Source organism: Carcharhinus amblyrhynchos, chromosome 18 (genome assembly GCF_965287045.1).
Source record: "Carcharhinus amblyrhynchos chromosome 18, sCarAmb.v2.hapA, whole genome shotgun sequence".
In the NCBI taxonomy this organism is placed as follows: Eukaryota; Metazoa; Chordata; class Chondrichthyes; order Carcharhiniformes; family Carcharhinidae; genus Carcharhinus; species Carcharhinus amblyrhynchos.
Window position 1 is genome coordinate 2,396,437 of NC_137341.1, and position 19,366 is coordinate 2,415,802.

The window sequence follows — 19,366 nt, forward strand, 5'->3', positions numbered from 1 at the left end:
TACCTCTCCTCCTACTATCGTTTTTGACCATCGGAATAAATTTCCGTTGAGCACCAAGATCTCCTTAAAGATCCTCCACTGCTCCTCAACAGACCCTCCCTCCAATGCGCTCTCCCAGTCCACATTCGCCAATTCTTCTCTCATCCTACCGTATTCCCCTCTATTCAAACAAAGGACGCGTGTCCGGGAACCCACTTTCTCCTCTTCCATCTGCACCAGACATCTGGTTCTTGGAATCTTAAATCACTTCCCGCAGTCTGGGCATTTAAAAGGCCTCTCCTCAATCTGAACTCGCATGTGTGTCAGTAAGTTTCATGACTGAGTGAATCCCTTCCCACATTTAGAGCAGGTGAATGGTCTCTCCCTAGTGTGAACTTGCTGATGTTTTGTAAGGTAGTTTGAATGTTTGAAACCAGTGTCATCGTGGGAGCACCTGAACAGTCTCTCATCACTGTGAACAATTTGATAGGATATCAGATTGCCAGAATATATATAAAGCACTTCCCACATTTTAGGCATTTAAAAGGTCTCTCCTTTGATTTTTAGTCAGGTCTGATGATTTATTGAACCTAGCTCCACTTGAGAGCTCCTGACTGGTCCTCATCAGTGTTGTTGGAGGAATCGAATAAGTGGAGTATTTGATACCATATGGAGTTTCAAGAAGTTTATTCAAGCTTGTACTATTTATACAGGAAAGCACTCAGAGAACCAACTCAGGGCTATTCTTCTGAGTGACTGTGCTCAGGTGGATTTGAACAGCACTTTTATACTATTTCATGTTACAATCTACATATTTAATCTTCCGATTGGGCCAATATCTGATAATTCAGCTTTTGTCATTACACAACTGTACATGTTATTGATGATGATGGAATCACAGAAACCCTACAGTGCAGAAGATCATTCGGCCCATCGAGTCTGCACAAAAACAATCCCATAACTTATCCCCATAACCCCACATATTTACCATGCTAATTTCTCTAACCTATGCAACCTGGCATACTAAGGGGCAATTTAGCATAGCCAAAGCACCTGACCCGCACATCTTTGGGCTGTGGGAGGAAACTGCAGCATCCGAGGAAACCCATGCAGACACAGGGAGAATGTGCAAACTCCACACTGACAGTGACCCAAGCCAGGAGTTCAACCAAGGTCAATGGAGCTGTGAGGCAGGAGTGCTAATCACTGTGTCACCGTGCAGCTCTGTGACAGAATCTGTGATCCTGTTTTCCTGATTAGGCAATCTCGCACAATGCTGCTGTTTCAGTTGCCCCGGTGATGTTATTTTGTACTGTTTCCCCCCTTTGATTGATTGGTTCTACTTCTGTGTGATATGAAATCATTATAAGCACCTTCAGACATGTAAGTTTATTCAGTACTGCAACTATCACCTCTTCCACCATGTCTTTGGATTTTCTAGGTGGACAAAGACTTTATGCATTCTTCCGAGACATGGTGGAATCATGATAAACAGTGCCTTGGATCTCCATTGTTGTCACTACCTCTGTTAACCATCACCTGGTATGCAGCTGTCTGGTTCTATCTGGAGGATTGGTGGTGGTGGTGGGGTTGGTTGGTTCACAGCAGCGGGGGTGGGGGGGGGGGGGCATGGCAGGGGAAAGGTGTTATTCACAAGTTGTCTTCCTGCAGTAAGCTTTAATATTTTAGCCTGGTTGCAGTTTTAATCTTTTTGCTAGTTTTGCTGGAGCCTATGTTCTAATAAATCAAACCTTCCACAATTATTCCCCCCTGTTGGTCCTTAGTAATACCCAAGGTCGCCACTAAATTTCACTCACTTCTGTTTTGTAATCACCTCTCTCTTATAAATCATTCTTCATCCCAGTTACCAGCTTTGAAATTGTCAAATTGTATAGAAATATCTCATATTACATGCCACATAGAATTCATTCACGACTAGCATTAAAATTTACATAAAAATATTTTGTGACTTTGCTGCATTTTACAAAGAAATCTCAGTTACTCTCTTTTACTCCTGCAGTAAGCTTTAATATTTCAACCTGGCTGCAGCTTTAACCCTTTTTGCTAGTTTTTGCTGCAGCCTATGTTGTCATCAATCTAATCCTTCCACAGTGTGAACACATTGGTGGGACGTCAGCTCTTGCCAATATTTATAGCACTTCCCACAATCTGAGCAAATGAAAGGTCTCTCGTCAGTATGAGCACATTGATGGGCCATCAGGGCACTGGAAGATTTAAAACACTTTTCACAATCTGGGCATTTAAAAGGTCTCGTGTCGGTGTGAACTCGCTGGTGTGTCAGTAATTTGGATGACTGAATTAAGCTCTTCCCACACCTGATGTGGGTGAGCCGTTTCTCTCCGGTGTGACTGCATTGATGCTTAGTGAGGTTGGTTGCATGCTTGAACCCAGTCCCACAATGAGAGCACCGGAAAGGTCTCTTGTCAGTATGAACTCGCTGATGGGTCGTCAGCGCTCTGGGACTTTTATAGCACTTCCCACAGTCTGAGCAATTCAAAGGTCTGTTGCCGGTGTGAAGTCGTTGATGGGACCTCAGCTCACTGGAACGTTTGAAACACCTCCCACAATCTGGACATTTAAAAGGTCTTTCGTTAGAATGAACATTTTGATGGGACATCAGATCCCCAGAGGTTTTAAAGCACTTTTCACAGTTGGGACATTTAAAAGGTCTCTCATCAGTGTGAACACGCTGATGGAACTTCAGTTCCCTTGAACTTTTAAAGCATTTCTGACACTGCGAGCAGTTGAAAGGTCTCTCATCTCTATGAATTATTTGATGGGTCATCAGTTTCCCAGAACTCTTAAAACCCTTCCCACAGTGTGGACAAGTGAAAGGTCTCTCCTCAGTGTGAATTAGTTGGTGGGAAATCAGGTTCCCAGGACGTTTAAAACACTTTCCACAATCTGGGCATTTAAAAGGTTTCTCATCAGTGTGAATTCGCTGGTGTGACCGTAAGTTGGACGACTGAGTGAATCCTTTCCCACATGTGGAGCAGGTGTACGGTCTCTCCCCAGTGTGAATGTACCTGTGCTTCATCAGGTTAGGCAACCGACCGAATTCCTTCCCGCACTCGGAGCAGGTGAACCGTTTCTCACCACTCTGACTGTACAGATGAGTTTCAAGCTCAGATGGAGAGTTGGATTCCTTTCCACAATCCCCAGGCTCCAACACCTTCTTCTCATTGTGACTGCATTTGTGTTCTGACAGGTCTGATGATTGACTGAATCCTCGTCCACACACAGAACACGTGTACGCTTTCTCCCCACTGTGAATGGTGCTTTTTTCTTCCATATTCAAAATCCAGTGATATTCAGGTTATCATGAACTGGGCAGTTCTGTCAGATCGCGGTGATTTTTGGCTTCCTTTCCCAGACTGCAATCCAGAAAAAAAAATGAGCGAACACGTAAAAACACAAAGGCAAGTTAGACAATTGAACTGAATGAATCTGCTGATTTGTCAGGTCAGCATGAGGAAAGTATGAAAATGCAACTGCTGAATTGTCATAAACACTGAACTGTTTCATGCATGTCCCTCAGAGAAGTGACCAGCCTGAACCTACCCAAAAATTTGACATCTATGGGAGCTGAGAGAATGTGAGAGAGAGAGAGAGCTCATGGTGACAGAAATTTAACAGAACCTCCTGAACTTTCACCACCTAGAAGGTTTATGTGAACACCATCACCTCCAAGGCACACACCATCTTGATTTGTCTGATATTCAAAGAACAAAGAACAATGAAAATTCCAACACAGGAACAGGCCCTTCAGCACTCCAAGCCTGCACCGACAATGCTGCCCGACTGAACTAAAACCTCCTCCCCTTCCAGGGACCATATCCCTCTATTCACATCCTATTCATGTATTTGTCCAGATGCCCCTTAAAACTCACTATTATATCTGCTTCCACTATCTCCCCCGGTAGTGAGTTCCAGGTACCCACCACCCTCTGCGCAAAAAACTTGCCTCGTACATCTCCTTTAAACCTTGCCCCTCACACATTAAAACTATGCCCTCTAATAATTGACTCTTCCACCCTGGGAAAAAGCTTCTGACTCTCCACTCTGTCCATGCCCCTCATAATCTTATAGACTTCTATCAGGTCGCCCCTCAACCTCTGTCCTTCCAGTGAGAACAAACTAAGTTTCTCGAACCTCTCCTCATAGCTAATGCTCTCCATGCCAGGCAACGTCCTGGTAAATCTTTTCTGTACTCTCTTCAAAGCCTCCACATCCTTCTGGTAATGTGGCAACCAGAATTGAACACTATATTCCAAGTGCAGCCTAACTAAGATTCAATAAAGCTGCAACACGACTTGCCAATTCTTAAACTCAATACCCCGGCCGATGAAGGCAAGCATGCTGTGTGCCTTCTTGACTACCTTCTCCACCTGCATTGCCACTTTCAGTGACCTGTGTACCTAGACACCCAGATCCCTCTGCCTATTAATACTCTTAAGGATTTTGCCATTTACTGTATATTTCCTATCTTTATTAAACCTTCCAAAATGCATGACCTCACATTTGTCCAGATTAAACGCTGTCTGCCATCTGTCCGCCCAAGCCTCCAACTGAACTATATTCTGCTATATCCTCTGATTGTCCTCATCGCTTTCCGCAAATCCACAACCTTTGTGTTGTCTGCAAACTTACTAATCAAACCAGTTACATTTTCTTCCAAATCATTTATATATATATTGCGAACAGCAAAGGTCCCAGCATTGATCCCTGAGGAAGACCACTTGTCACAGCCCTCCATTCAGAAATGCACCCTTCCACTGCCACCCTCAGTCTTCTATGACCTGTCTTCTGTTCAGTAGGGCGTCAGCAGAAAATTCCTCTATTTAAATACTGGGCAGACTTAAGCCTTTTTCAGTTACAAATGCACTCCCAAGACAGTGACGCAATCCCTTTAACACTGAATCTGACCGTTTAAAACTTATCATATTTGATTCCAAGATGTCCTTCTATCCACATATCAACATCATCATCAAGACGCCCATTTCCACCTCGTAACATCGCGCGACTCCACCCTAGTCTCCACTCATTTGTTGCTGAAACTCTCACCCATTCTTTTGTTACCTTCATATAACTGGAATGTGGGGTAGCACGGTGGCACAGTGGTTAGCACTGCCTCACAGCGCCTAGCACTGCCTCACAGCGCCAGGGACGTGGGTTCAATTCCAGTCTCGGGTCACTGTCTGTGTGGAGTTAGCACAGTCTCCCCGTCTCTACATGGGTGCTCTGGTTTCCTCCTGCAGTCCAAAGATGTGTGGGTTAGGTTGATTGGCTATGCTAAATTAATCCTAGCATCACGGGGAGAAGCAAGGATAAATATGAGGGGTTGCAGGAATAGGTCTGGCTGGGATTGTGTTCGGTGCAGACTTGATTGGCTGAATGGCCTCCTTCTGCATTGTAGGGATTCTATGATTCCTCTAACCTCATAAAAAGTCTCACGACACAGGTTAAAATCCAACAGGTTTATTTGTTAGTAAAACCCACAAGCTTTCCAAATGCTGTTCCTTTGTAAGGTGAGAGTTTCAGCAGAACTCTCCACTCACCTGAAGAAGGAACAGCATTCCGAAAGCTTGTGGGTTTTACTACCAAATAAACCTGTTGGAATTTTTAACCTGGTGTTGTGAGACTTGTTACTGTGTCTACCCCAGTCCAATGCCGGCATCTCCACATCCTTTAACCTCTCCAGCTCATTGTCCTCTTTTACGATTTTCCTTAAAACATCACTCCTCAGCCTAAGTTTTTAGTTCCTTATGTGGCTCAGTGTCAAATGTTACTTTCTCACATTTGTATGAAGTGATTTGTGAAGTGTTATGATGTTAACGGCACAAAAGAAATGCTGATATAGTTACTAACATCGACATTCAGGGTTGTTCAGCCTCCTCAATCAGGCATTGTGACTCAGAGTGTGAAGCAGTTTGATGGACCAGCTATTTCCATTCTGTCATTGAAAACATTGAAAATATTGGTCCCAATAAACATTCCTGACTTTGATCTCTCCACCATCGGTAACCGTTCTTTCATTTGCCTGGGTCACAAGCTCTGGAATTTCCTCTTTAAACCTTGCCACCTTTAAGATTTTCCTTAAAACCTGCCTGTTTCATCCAGATTTTGGTCACCTGCCCTGATGTCTCCTGATGACACGAAGATGAGTGGAAAAGCAAATTGTGTGGAAGGCGCAGAAAATCTGCAGAGTGATCTGGATAGGCCGAGTGAGTGGGCGAGGACCTGGCAGATGGAGTATAACATTAGCAAATTAGGTTATCCACCTTGGCAGAAATAATAGTAGGAGGGATTATTATTTAAAGCGTGAAAAGCTGCAGCGTGCTACAGTGCAGAGGGACCTGAGGGTCCTTGTGCACGGATTGCAAAAACCCAGTCTGCAGGTGCAGCAGGTAATCAAGAAGGCAAATGGAATGTTGGCCTTTATAGCGAGGGGGATAGAATACAAAAGCAGGGAGGTCTTGCTGCAACTGTACAGGACACTGGTGAGGCCGCAGCTGGAGTACTGTGTGCAGTTTTGGTCACCGCATTTGCAAAAGGATATACTGGCCTTGGAGGGAGTACAGAGAAGGTTCACCAGGCTGATACCGGAGATGAGGGGGTTAGCTTATGAGGAGAGATTAAGTAGATGGGGTCTGTACTCATTGGAGTTTAGAAGGCTGAGGGGGGATCTTATCGAGACATATAAGATAATGAAGGGGCTAGATAGGGTAGAGGTAGAGAGATTATTTTCATTTAGATAGGAAACTAGAACTAGAGGGCACAGCCTCAAAATAACAGGGAGTCAATTTAGATCAGGGTTGAGGAGGAACTTCTCCCAGAGGGTAGTGAATCTTTGGAATTCTCTGCCCATTGAAGTGGTGGAGGCTACCTCGCTGAATATATTTAAGTCACGGGTAGATAGGTTTCTGATAGACAGGGGAATTAAGGGTTATGGGGAGAAAGCGGGAAAGTGGAACTGATCCACTTCAGATCAGCCATGATCTTATTGAATGGCAGGGCAGGCTCGAAGGGCTAGATGGCCTACTCCTGCTCCTATTTCTTACATTCTTAAATTCTGCGTCAAAAGTTACTCCGTTGTATTCGTGTGAAACACTTGTAAAGTTTTGTTATGGCAAAGGGTCAAAAATGAAACATAAAAACATTGCCCCCATAAACATAACGCATGCGCACGCTTACTCCTGTACCATGCCCCTCACAAAGATGCCTGCCGCGCACGCGTCCTGCTGCCTATCAGCCGCTGGTGAGATGGCAGCCGTTAACTGGAGGCTCTGAAACTGGGAGAAACCCGCGCTCGATAAAACCGGGAGACCGGAAAGGTTTATTACGTGGCTGGTAGTTTACACAATACGTTTACGAAGCCTCTCCACCCAGCCGCTAGATCATCGGTTCCCTCCGATTCGGCTTTTTTCCGTTTACACGTTCCATCTCCCAGAAACTTTTCTCGTCGCCGTTGCACGGACTGCGCATGCTCTGATCTGAACCCCGCCTCCCATTCACGCCGATTGGTTGGGGTACTAGCCACTCACACTCGGCCCTCCATCCCCGCCCCCTCTCCGCCTATTGGTCTAGATGGGCTGTCAATCATACCCCCCCCAATCTCAGTTACAGTTTCTCTGAGTCTGGGGAAGGGTGGCTGAGGGAACAGAACCTCAGCATAGACAACGAAAAGGGGAAAAAAAACCTCCTACCCTTCACACCAGGTCCTTTTTGGCCAAGATGGAGATAAGAATCATAGAATCCCTATAGTGCAGAAAGAGGCCCTTCGGCCCATCGAGTCCACACCCACCACAATCCCACCCAGCCCCTACCCCCCTATCCCTACATACTTACCCACTAATCCCTCTAATCTACGCATCTCAGGACAAATAAGGTATAATTTTAGCCTGGCCAGTCGACCTAACCCAGATACCTTTGGACTGTGGGAGGAAGTCAGAGCACCCAGAGGAAACCCATGCAGACACGTGTGTGCAAACGCCACACCGACAGTGACCTAAGCTAGGAATCGAACCCAGATCCCTGGAGCTGTGAAGCAGCAGTGCTGACCACTGTGCTACCCTACCATCGAAAAGTATGCAGGCTCAGTAGGCAATAAAAAAGACAAATGGTATCAAATCACTTGATGGGCCAAATAGCCTCCTTCTGCACTGACTCTACAACAGAGCATCTTACCCAGGTTCACCACCTACCTTATCCACATAACCCAACGCATTTACCCCACTAATCCCTCTAACCTACACATCTTGGGACACAAAGATCAATTTAATATGGCTAATCCACCTAATGTGCAAATCTTTGGAATGTGGTAGGAAACCGGAGCCCCTGTTGGCCCTCAGAACAAGAGGAGTTGACTGCAGAAGCAGGGAGACCTCAGTACAATTCTACCGGACCTTGGTGAGGCTATGTCCGGAATATTGTGTGCAGTTTTGGTCTCGTTATCTGAGCAAGGATGTTCTTGCACGATGATACAGTGGTTAGCACTGCTGCCTCATAGTGCCAGGGACCCAGGCTCAATTCTGGCCTTGAGTGCCTGTCAGTATGAAGTTTGCATGTTCTTCCCATGTCCCTTGGGTTTCCCCTGGGTGCGCCAGTTTCCTTCCATCGTCAAAAATGTGCAGGTTAGGTGGACTGGCTGTGATCAATACACAGACGCATCGGGACAGGGCAGGGAAGTTAGCCAAGGTAACTCCCCTGTTTCTGAGGGTCAGTGCAGACTTGATTGGCCAAATGGCCTCCTTCTGAACTGTAGGGATTGTATGACACCTGGAGAACAAGAAAGGCTGACAGGGCAAACTTCTGTGACAAGCAATTTCGTCAAAGGCTGGTTGTTGCAGCAGAGATTGAGATTCGGACCTCCATGAGCACCATCTGATGGATAAGATGAGCAGTGTGAGGGCATGTTGACTCTGTGGGTTTGATGACTGAGTGAATTCATCCTCAAATTCAGAGAGGGCGAATAGACTTTCCTCAGTGTGTCCTTCCTGAAGTGTCTGTGAGTTTGATGACTCATTGATCCACTTCCCAGACTGGCAGTTGCTGGACATACTTTCCTCAGTGTGAAACGGCTGCTGATTCTGTCAGCTGGAAGAATGAGTCAATCTCTTCCCACACATGGAACAGGGGAATGGCTTTTCCCCAGTGTAAACTTACTGGTGATTCAATAAATTGCAAAACTGAGTGAATCCCTTCTCACACATACAGCACAGGAAAGGTCTCTGCCCAGTGTGAATTTGATTTGGTTATTGTCACATATGGGCAGCACTGTAGCACAGAGGCTACTACTGCTGCTTCACAGTGGCAGGGACCCAGCTTTAATTCCCAACTTGGGTCACTGTCTGTGTGGAGTTTGCACGTTCTCCCCGTGTCTGCGTGGGTTTCCTCCAGGTGCTCCAGTTTCCTCCCATATTCTGAAAGACATGGTTAGGTGCATTCCAAAACCTACTGGCTTACTACCAAATAAACCTGTTGGACTTTAACCTGGTGTGAAACTTCTTACTGTGTTTACCCGAGTCCAACGCTGGCTTCTCCACATCATTGGTGCATTGACTCAAACAGGCGTTGGACTGTGGCGATTAGGGGAATTTCACAGTAACTTCATTGCAGTGTTAATGTAAGCCTTACTTGTGATTAATAAATAAACTTTTACTTTATGTATTAGTATACAGTGAAAAGTATTATTTCTTGCGCACTATACAAAGCATACTGTTTATAGAGAAAGAAACGAGAGAGTGCAGAATGTAATGTTACAATCATATATAGGGTGCAGAGAAAGATCAACTTAATGCAAGGCAGGTCCATTCAAAAGTCTGATGGCAGCAGGGAAGAAATTGTTCTTGAGTTGTTTGGTGTGTGACATCAGACTTTTGTATCTTCTTCCTGATGGAAGAAAGTGGAAGAGAGGATGTCTGGGGTCCTTAATTATACTGGCTGCTTTGCCAAGGCAGCGGGAAGTGTAGACAGAATCAATAGGTGGGAGGCTGGTTTGCGTGATGGATTGGGCTACGTTCAAGACCTTTTGTAGTTTCCTGCGGTCTTGGGCAATACAGGAGCTATACAAAGCTGTGATACAACCAGAAAGAATGCTTTCTGTGGTTCATCTGTAAAAATTGGTGTGAGTCATAGCTGACATGCCAAATTTCCTTAGTCTTCTGAGAAAGTAAAGGCGTTGGTGGGCTTTCTTAACTATAGTGTCAGCTGGGGGGGACCAAGACAGGTTGTTGGTGATCCGGACACTCAAAAATATGAAGCTTTCAACCACTTCTACTTTGTCTTCATTGATATAGACAGGGGTATGTTCTCCTTTACGCTTCCCGAAGTCATTGACAATCTCCTTCGTTCTGTTGACATTGACGGAGAGATTATTGTTGTTGCACCAGTTCACCAGATTCCCTATCTCATTCCTGTACTCTGTCTTTGTCTGAGATCACTAGAGAAGATGATTGCCTGAAGACTGGTCAACATACAGAACTCGTGTATGGTTTCTGGTTTCTCCCCGCTGTGAATGTTGCTTTTTTCCTTCCACGTTCAAAATCCAACAATATTCAGGTCACAATAACTTGGATGATTACTTATCACTTACAACACTTGGAGTAGCATGCATGCCTTGGTGTACAGGGAGTTGAAATGATCACCTGAACCTTGTTTCACACTGAAAGCACCCGAAAAGGTCACTCATCAGTGTGAACATGTTGGTGGGACATCAGTTCCTGGAACTGATACAACACTTCCCACAGTCTGGACAGTTTAAAAAGGTCTCTCGTCAAAGTGCACATGTTGATGGTACATCAGGTTCCAAGAACTTTTATAACACTTCCCACAGTCTGGGCATTTAAAAGGTCTCTCATCAGTGTGAACTCGCTGGTGTCTCAGCAGCTGGCAGAGCTGAGTGAATCCCTTCCCACAACTGGAACAAGTGAATGGCTTCTCCCCAGTGTGACTGCGGCGATGCCTTTCCAGCTCTGACGGGTAATTGAAACCCTTCCCACAGTCCCCACATTTCCACGGTTTCTCCCTAGTTTGACGGCATTTCCGAGTTAGCAAATCCCTCCTCACATTCGGAGTTTGTCGCTCCCTAGTGTGAATTTGCTGGTGTGCGGTGAGTTCAGATGATCTTTTGAAGCCAGTTCCACAGTGAGAGCACCTGAACGGCCTCTCGTCAGTGTGAACACGTTGATGGGACATCAGTTCCCCAGAACGCTTATAACATTTCCCACAATCTGCGCATTTAAATGGTCTCTCGTCAGTGTGCACTCGCTGGTGTGTCAGCAAGGTGGATGAATCAATGAATCCTTTCCCGCACTGGGAGCAAGCGAATGGCCTCTCACCAGTGTGAACTGGCTGGTGTCTCAGCAGGCTGAATAATCGATTGAATCCTTTCCCGCATTTCGAGCAGGTGAACGGTCGCTCTCCAGTGTGAATCCGCTCGTGTCTCAACAGGTTGGCCAACTGAGTGAATGCCATCTTGCACTTGGAGCAGGTGTATGGCCTCTCGCCAGTGTGAACCCGCTGGTGTGTCATCAGACTGGATGAAGTAGTGAATTCCTTCCCACATTCGGAGCAGGAGAACGGCCTCTCCAGAGTGTGAACTCGCTGGTGTGTCACCAGGTTGGATTCTTCAGTGAATCCCTTCCCACATTTGGAGCAGGTGAAAGGTTTCTCTCCACTATGAGTTCCCCGGTGTGTCAGTAAGTTGGATAATTGAGTAAATGCCATTTCGCCCTCAGAGCAGGTGAATGGTCGATCTCCTATGTGACTTTGTTGATGAATTTCCAGCTCTGATGGGGAATTGAAATCCTTCTCACAATCGCTACACTTCCATGACTTCTTTGCTTTATGACTGCATTTATGTTTTGACAGGTCAAATGATCGCCTGAATCCTCGTTCACACACAGAACACATGTACGGTTTCTCCCCACTGTGAGCGGTGCTTTTTCCTTCCATGTTCAAAATCTAATGACAGTCAGGTTATGATAAATTGGGAGACTTTGTCAGGTCCTGATGTGATGCTTGGTTTCAATTTCTTGACTGCAAATCTGCCCTTTTTAATACCCTGTGAAATTGATTTAAAACAGGAAAAAGGGAGTGAGAGAGAACTGACAAAACCTGACCACGAACGTTGCTGGATTGTTTTAAAAGCACAATTGGTTCATTTCTGTCCTGAGAGGAAGGGAGAAGGAGGTTGGAGGAGGGAGCTGCCAGAGGCAGGAGGCTAAGGTGTGGATTATACATCCTAAACTTGAGCAGATCTCTTACAACATCTGCCAAACGCTCAGCCTCCACCACCAAGAAGGAGCAGGGTAGCAGGGGATTTGTGAACATCATCACCTCCAAGTCACACACCATCCTGAGTAGTCTGACATTTAGTACTGGATGAACAGAAATTTCCTCCATTTAAATATTGGGAAGACTGAAACTATTATCTTCTGTCACTGCTGCAAGCTCCACTCCCTGAGCTCTGACTCGATCCCTCTGCCTTGCAACTGTCTGAAATTGTTCACAAATTTGGTGTCACATTTTACCCCAAGCTGAGCTTCCAGGCATGTGTCTGCATTAGTAACGGCACACAAACAGAAGGAAGGACCTCATCCTGAGTGAGACGCTGGCAGAGTGAATATGTTCTGGAATTTGGATTAAAGTGGTGTTTAGTACATAGGCAAAGAGGTGCTCTTTTGCTTTCTATAACCTTTTTCACCCTTTCGAAAGTGGTCTTGCCCTATTGCAGGGGAAGAGGCTGGTTATTTGATAAGTATTTCAGCTGCTGTGAGGCAGTAGTGAGCAAAAAAAGGGAAGTGTGATCACGCTAAACTGGCTAGATGTTTGGCCGGTAAGTGCTCAGTACAAGGAGCAGTGTAAGCATCTCGAATAAGGAAAACTTATGGCCTACATATAAAGATAATACACATAATCTAAAATAGTTAATGCAATAGAAGTTGAGACATGGCAGGGCAGCTTAGTTGTATAGAATATGTGCAAAGTCATAGACATTCCTGGTGTCCTCTTACCATGTGTAGGAAGTGCTGTCAGTTGCAGAAACATAAGTTCTGGATTTCAGAGTTTACTTGGTGCTGGAGTCACTGTGAGTCACGCATGAGACTGTGAGCTACGTGGATAGCACGTTCAGAGAGGTGGTCTCACCATAGCTTAAGGCTGTATGCCCAGTCACATAACCAACAGTTCCAACATTGTTCCGTATTATTGGCATCTCTACTGCCAATATTCTGTGCACTGAGTCCCAGTCGCTAACCCATCACCCTGTCCTCACTGACCTGTACAGGCTCTTGGTTAAACAACAGCTCAATTTAAAATTCACATCCTTTTCAAATCCCTCCATGACATTGCTCTCCCAATATCCAGTCACAGACATTCAAATCTTTTTCCACAGGTACACTTACATTCAGTTTCTGGTGAAATGGAGCGATTCTGTCGGGTTTGGATCTGATGTTTGGTTTCAAACTTTCCCACTTTCAAATTCTGATCTTCAAATATCCTGTAAGAAGATCACCAGGTCAGTCCAGAATAGATATTAAGGTACAAATGTGTATTTTGGTTTGAGTTTTGTGTGTGTGTGTGTGTAAATGGTCACCTTCTAATCCCCTGTAGAAGGAGTTTCCAAAAGCCATCAGTGCAGTAGGAATTTACACCATGTCCAGCCCACTGTCCCTATAATAATGGGGCCTGGCAGCCGAAATCCCTCAATTATTGCCCGGGTTTGATTGTAATTCAGCAACCGGGGTGTTATCAGCTCTGATGAAGCCTCCCCACCCCCTCCGCCGCCTCCATTACCCTCGAAAAATCCACAATCTCTCATCCGGAGCCCAACTCACCACCTCCCAACAGCCACACCGCGCATGCTCCGGTAACAGACAGTAATGCGCATGTCCAATTCACCAGTGCGCATGCTCCAATAACAGACAGTAATGCGCATGTCCAATTCACAATTCACCAGTGCGCATGCTCCAGTGACAGACAGTAATGCGCATGTCCAATTCACAATTCACCAGTGCGCATGCTCCAGCAACAGACAGTAATACGCATGTCCAATTCACAATTCACCACTGCGCATGCTCCAGTAACAGACAGTAATGCGCATGTCCAATTCACAATTCACCACTGCGCCTGCGCCTTCTCCACTGATGGCTAGAGGACATTCTACCCAATACTGGGCTGTTTCCTCATTCCAGTGTGATAGAAACATCATCAAACAAAATATAATGCAACCAAAGAATACGGGACCCTCCACCCAAAGCTTTATCCTGGGTGTCATTTCTTTTTTTTTGTTTGTATGCCAATTCATTCAAATCAAATCCAATTCAGAGCATCAACAAGTTGAGACATTTCCCAATCCAAGCTGACAAGATGCGGAGATGCCGGCATTGGACTGGGGTAAACACAGTAATAAGTCTCACAACACCAGGTTTAAGTCCAACCAGTTTATGTGATAGTAATCCCACAAGCTTTCGGAAACGGTATTCCGAACAACGTGCAAACTCCATATAGACAGTGACCCAAGCAGGGTATTGAACCTGAGTTCCTGGTGCTGTGAGGCAGCAGTGCTAACCACTGTGTCCCCGTGCCGCCATTAAATTACACTTGATGTGCCATCTTGCCCACTCATCAAAGATGTGTGTATCTCCTCCCAGTATCTCTGTAGCTTCCCTATAGCTCCCATCAACTAAATGTTACAAGAGCTTCCAGTGCGAATTGAACTCACGACCCATGGTTCACAAGATCTATACTCTAACCATTCAGGTATCGAGACTGCACCATCATGATCCTTGTTCATGTTAATGCACAGTATCACACATGTTTATTGTGGGCAATGTTCTTCATTCTTTTCAATGATGGAATGGGAACAATTTGTCCACCAAACTGTTTCACTCTCTCAGCAAACTCCATTGGAATGTTATAAACCGAATTTTGTCAGTCAGACACATAAGACATATTTGCTTAGGAAAATCAGTAAGATTTGGGGAAAATTCTTATGGATGAAATTTAGATGGAGAGGTCCACAGAGGGAATTTCAGAATTCGTGTCAAAATAACTGAAGTCATGACTACCAGTGGTGGATATAAGAGGAAATGTTATTTTTAACTGTACATATTTGTTTAAGAAAGAGCTGCCCAAAACTTTTTTTTCTGATTTCAACTCATGAAAGAGGGAGAGTGTGTGGAGCTTTTCAGGTTTTGAGAACAGGAGAGGAAGATATGTTCCATACAATTACCTGTTTTAAATTTCTATCCTGTACTGATTGTGATTTTTGTAAACTCTTTTTACAGAGAATTAAAGGAAGATTTACAGACGAGAACCTCTAACCATCCACAAATCAAGATTTTACACAATCCTTCGATTCATCAGGACCTGAATATCATCAGCCATCAATGTGGAAAGAGATCTTTTTATGCCTGTGGGAAAACACCTTAAACATTATTGTGACTGGAAAAGTAGCAAGAACATAAGAAATAGGAGCAGGAGTAGGCCATCTAGCCCTTCGAGCCTGCCCCGCCATTCAATAAGATCATGGCTGATCTGAAGTGGATCAGTTCCACTTTCCCACTTTCTCCCCATAACCCTGAATTCCCTTGTCTATCAGAAACCTATTTACCCGTGACTTAAATATATTCAGCGAGGTAGCCTCCACCACTTCAACGGGTAGAGAATTCCAGAGATTCACCACCCTTTGAGAGAAGAAGTTCCTCCTCAACCCCCACCCCCACCCCACCCCCACCCCCACCCCTGGATACTAAGGGGCAATTTCTTAGCATGGCCAATCAACCTAACCCACACATCTTTGGACTGTGGGAGGAAACTGGAGCACCCGGAGGAAACCCATGCAGACACGAGGAGAATGTGCAAACTCCACACAGACAGTGACCCGAGCCGGGAATCGAACTTAGGACCCTGGAGCTGTGAAGCAGCAGTGCTAACCACTGTGCTACCTCGCCGCACAGATGAAAAAAAGCTTCTCACCTAATTGGAGACTTAAGTGCAGAGGAATCTGGGTGTTCTAGTGCATGAATCACATAAATCTAGCATGCAGATACTGTGAATAATTAGCAAAGCTAATACAGTGATCAATTATTGTGAGGAGAATACGAACAGGAAAGGTTTTGCTTCAGTTATACATGGTGTGAGTGAGTCCGCATTGGGAAACCAAGTTCTATTTCCTCATTTAAGGGAGGATATGAATGTGATGGAAGCAGTTCAGAGAAGGTTTACCAAACTAATTCCTGGAATGGGTGGGTTGTTCTATGAGGAGTGGCTGGGCAAATTTACTTTGTATCCAGCAGAATTTAGGAAAATAAGACACAACTTGATTGAAACAAATGAATGCCAGGGTTCACGGCTTAAAATAAGGTTTCGGTCTTTAAAGACAGATATATCTTACCAGAACTAGAGGGCACAGCCTCAAAATAAGGGGGGGTGCAGTTTAGAACAGAGTTGAGGAGGAACTTCTTCACTCAAAGGGTGATGAATCTCTGGAATTCTCTGCCCACTGAAGTGGTGGAGGCTGCCTCGTTGAATATATTTAAGTCACAGGTAGATAGATTTCTGATCGATAAGGGAATTAAGGGTGATGGGGAGCAGGCGGGAAAGTGGAACTGATCCACTTCAGATCAGTTATGATCTTATTGAATGGCAGGGCAGGCTCGTAGGGCTAGATGGCCTACTCCTGCTCCTAGTTCTTACATTAAAAGACACTTTCTTCTCTCAGAAAATGGTGAGTCTTTGGAACTCTCTTCCTCAAAAGACAATGTAAGCAGAGTCTTTAAATATTTTAAGTCAGAGGTGAATAAATTCTTGATAAACTAATTTTGAAAGATTATTGAGGTTAGATGGGGAAGTGGAAATGGGATTACAATGAGATTTGCCAGGATCTTATAGAATGGCCGAGTGGCCTAATCCTGCTCCTAATTCGTATGTAATTTGTGTTGTAGATATCAAATAGGCTTAGCACACCATGCTTAAAACAAAACTAATTTATTTCACTTTAATCCACAATATGAAACCCTATAACTGGGCTGAAATCTACTATCAGATGAAACAGATCCCAATGAAAATAGTTGATAATCGCTGGTGCAGAGAACTGAGATGATCACCTGGAGTCAGACACACAGAGAGAGGACTGAACAGTCACTAGTCAGTGTGAACACGTTGATGGGAAATCAGGTCCTGTGACTTCTTATAGCTCTTGCCACACTCGAGACAGTTGAAAGGTCTCTCATCAGTGTGAACTCTTTGGTGAGTCTTCAAGTTGGATAAGCGATTGAATCCCTTCCCACACAGAGAACAGGTGAATGGTCTTTCGCCAGTGTGAATTCGCTGGTGTGCAGTGAGTTCAGATGATCGCTTGAACCCAGTCCCACAGTCAGAACACCTGAATGGTCTCTCGTCAGTATGAACACGGTGATGGGACGTCAGTTCCTGGTAACTTTTATAGCACTTGCCGCAGTCTTGGCATTTAAAGGGTCGCTCCCCAGTGTGAATTCGCTGGTGTATAGTGAGATGAAATGAGTGCCTGAATCCAGTCCCGCAGAGAGAGCAACGGAACGGTCTCTCATCAGTGTGAACACGTTGATGAGACATCAGTTCCCTGGAACATCTATAGCACTTCCCACAGTCTGGGCATTTAAAAGGTCTCTCATCAGTGTGAACGCGTTGATGGGACATAAGTTCCCTGGAACATTTGTAGGACTTGTCACAGTCTGGGCATTTAAAAGGTCTCTCATCTGTGTGAACACGTTGATGGGATATCAGGTCTTGGGAACTCTTAAAACAATTTCCACATTCAAGACATTTAAAAGGTCTCTGGTCAGTGTGAACTCTCTGGTGTTTCAGCAGCGTAGATGATCGAGTGAATCCCTTCCCACACTTGGAGCAGGTGAATGGTCTTTCTCCAGTGTGAACTCTCTGGTGTACAGCGAGATCAGATGAACGTTTGAAACCAGTGCCGCAGTGAAAGCACTTGAATGGCCTTTCCCCAGTGTGAACATCTTGGTGTCTCATCAGGGCAGACGAATTAATGAATCCTTTCCCACAATCAGAGCAGGTGAATGGTCTTTCCCCAGTGTGACCTCGCTGGTGTGTCACCAGGTGGGATGACCGAATAAATCCCTTCCCGCAAGTGGAACAGCTGAATGGTCTCTCCCCGGTGTGATTGCGTCGATGAATTTTCAGCTCAGCTGGAGATGTGAACCCTTTCCCGCAGTCTCCGCATCTCCATAGCTTCTTACTGTTGTGACTGCATTTATGCTCTGACAGGTCAGATGATTGGCTGAAGCCTTGTCCACACACAGAACAAATATACGGTTTCTCCTCACTGTGAACAGTGCTTTTTCCTTCCATGTTCCAAATCTGATGATATTCAAGCTTCAATTAATTGGGTGACTGTCAGATCCTGAAGTAATGTTCGGCTTCAATTTCCCAACTGCAAATCCTCCCCTTCTAATACCCTGTGAAATTGATTTAAAACGGAAAAAAAGGAGTGAAAGAGAACCTGTAAGAACACAAAAGCGAAGTGTGAAACGGAGCTGAATGAATCTGGTAATTTGTGGGACTGGCACAAGGAAAAAGTAACCATGAAAACTACTGGATTCTTATAAAGACAAACCTGGTTCACTAATGTCCTTCAGGGACATATGGGAGTGCCTGGCATGGAGGTGAGAGATTAATTATCAGATTTACAACCCTATCAGATCTCTGACAGAGTCTCCCAAATGTTCAAACTTCACTACCTAGCGTGACCAGGGAATACCATCACATCCAATTCTCCTCCAAGATACACATTGTCCTAATTGGTCTGACATGCAGTACTGGGTGAACAGAAACTTCCTCCATCTAAATTTTGAGAAGCTAAAAGCCATTGTTTTTCGTCTACGCCACAAACTCCATTCCCTAACCACCATCCCTCTCCCTGACAGCTGTCTGAGGCGCAGTCAGACTGCTCATAACAATGGTGAAATATTTTGTCATCTAACCCAATAGCTGTGCCAGCTCTAAGAACAGATATATCACTAAACTTGGCCTTGAAACTTTTAGCCGTACCTTTATTATATCTAGACCCAACGATTCAAACACTCCTGACCAACCTTGGTGTAAAAGTTTCTGTCCTCTTTGCTGTGTCCCATTCACTCACCCATCATCCTGTCATCAATGACCTATACAGGTTCAACAGGAATTCAATTTTAAATTCTCATCCTTCTTTTCAAATTGGTCCGTGACATTAACTTAAAGTCAAAGTACTGTGGATGCTGGAATCTGAAACAAAAACAGAAAATGTTGGAAAAACTCAGCAGATTATGAACAGCACCTGTGGAGAGAGAACAGAGCCAACGTTTTGAGTCAGTCCACTCTG

At 44.9% G+C, this 19,366-nt stretch overlaps 2 protein-coding genes across 5 annotated transcripts; both read right to left on the reverse strand.

Moving 5' to 3' along the window:
- Positions 1 to 659: 659 nt before the first annotated feature.
- LOC145354752 (uncharacterized) lies at positions 660 to 13,385 on the reverse strand. Of its 4 annotated transcripts, XM_080206208.1 has the most exons (3): positions 7,344 to 7,500; positions 6,136 to 6,240; positions 660 to 3,374 (listed from the first exon to the last, which is right to left on the reverse strand). In XM_080206208.1, the coding sequence occupies exon 3, from the start codon at positions 3,290 to 3,292 to the stop codon at positions 2,072 to 2,074; it is 1,221 nt and encodes a 406-aa protein (XP_080062334.1). In that variant the 5' UTR covers positions 3,293 to 3,374; positions 6,136 to 6,240; positions 7,344 to 7,500; the 3' UTR covers positions 660 to 2,071. The 4 variants fall into 4 exon arrangements, with proteins under 4 accessions (XP_080062334.1, XP_080062337.1, XP_080062335.1 ...); XM_080206211.1 differs by lacking the exons at positions 6,136 to 6,240; positions 7,344 to 7,500 and adding an exon at positions 13,017 to 13,385; XM_080206209.1 differs by lacking the exon at positions 6,136 to 6,240.
- On the reverse strand, positions 9,421 to 18,387 carry LOC145354773 (uncharacterized). The gene is given in 2 exon segments (XM_080206249.1): positions 9,421 to 11,826; positions 17,128 to 18,387. Coding segments are annotated over 2 exon segments (2,298 nt in total). The 5' UTR covers positions 18,358 to 18,387; the 3' UTR covers positions 9,421 to 10,758.
- Between the last annotated feature and the right edge of the window lie 979 nt (positions 18,388 to 19,366).

Coding starts and splice junctions, on each gene's coding strand:
- LOC145354752 (XM_080206211.1), bottom strand. CDS start 3,292: ATGGAAGAAAAAAGCACCATTCACAGTGGGGAGAAAGCGTACACGTGT.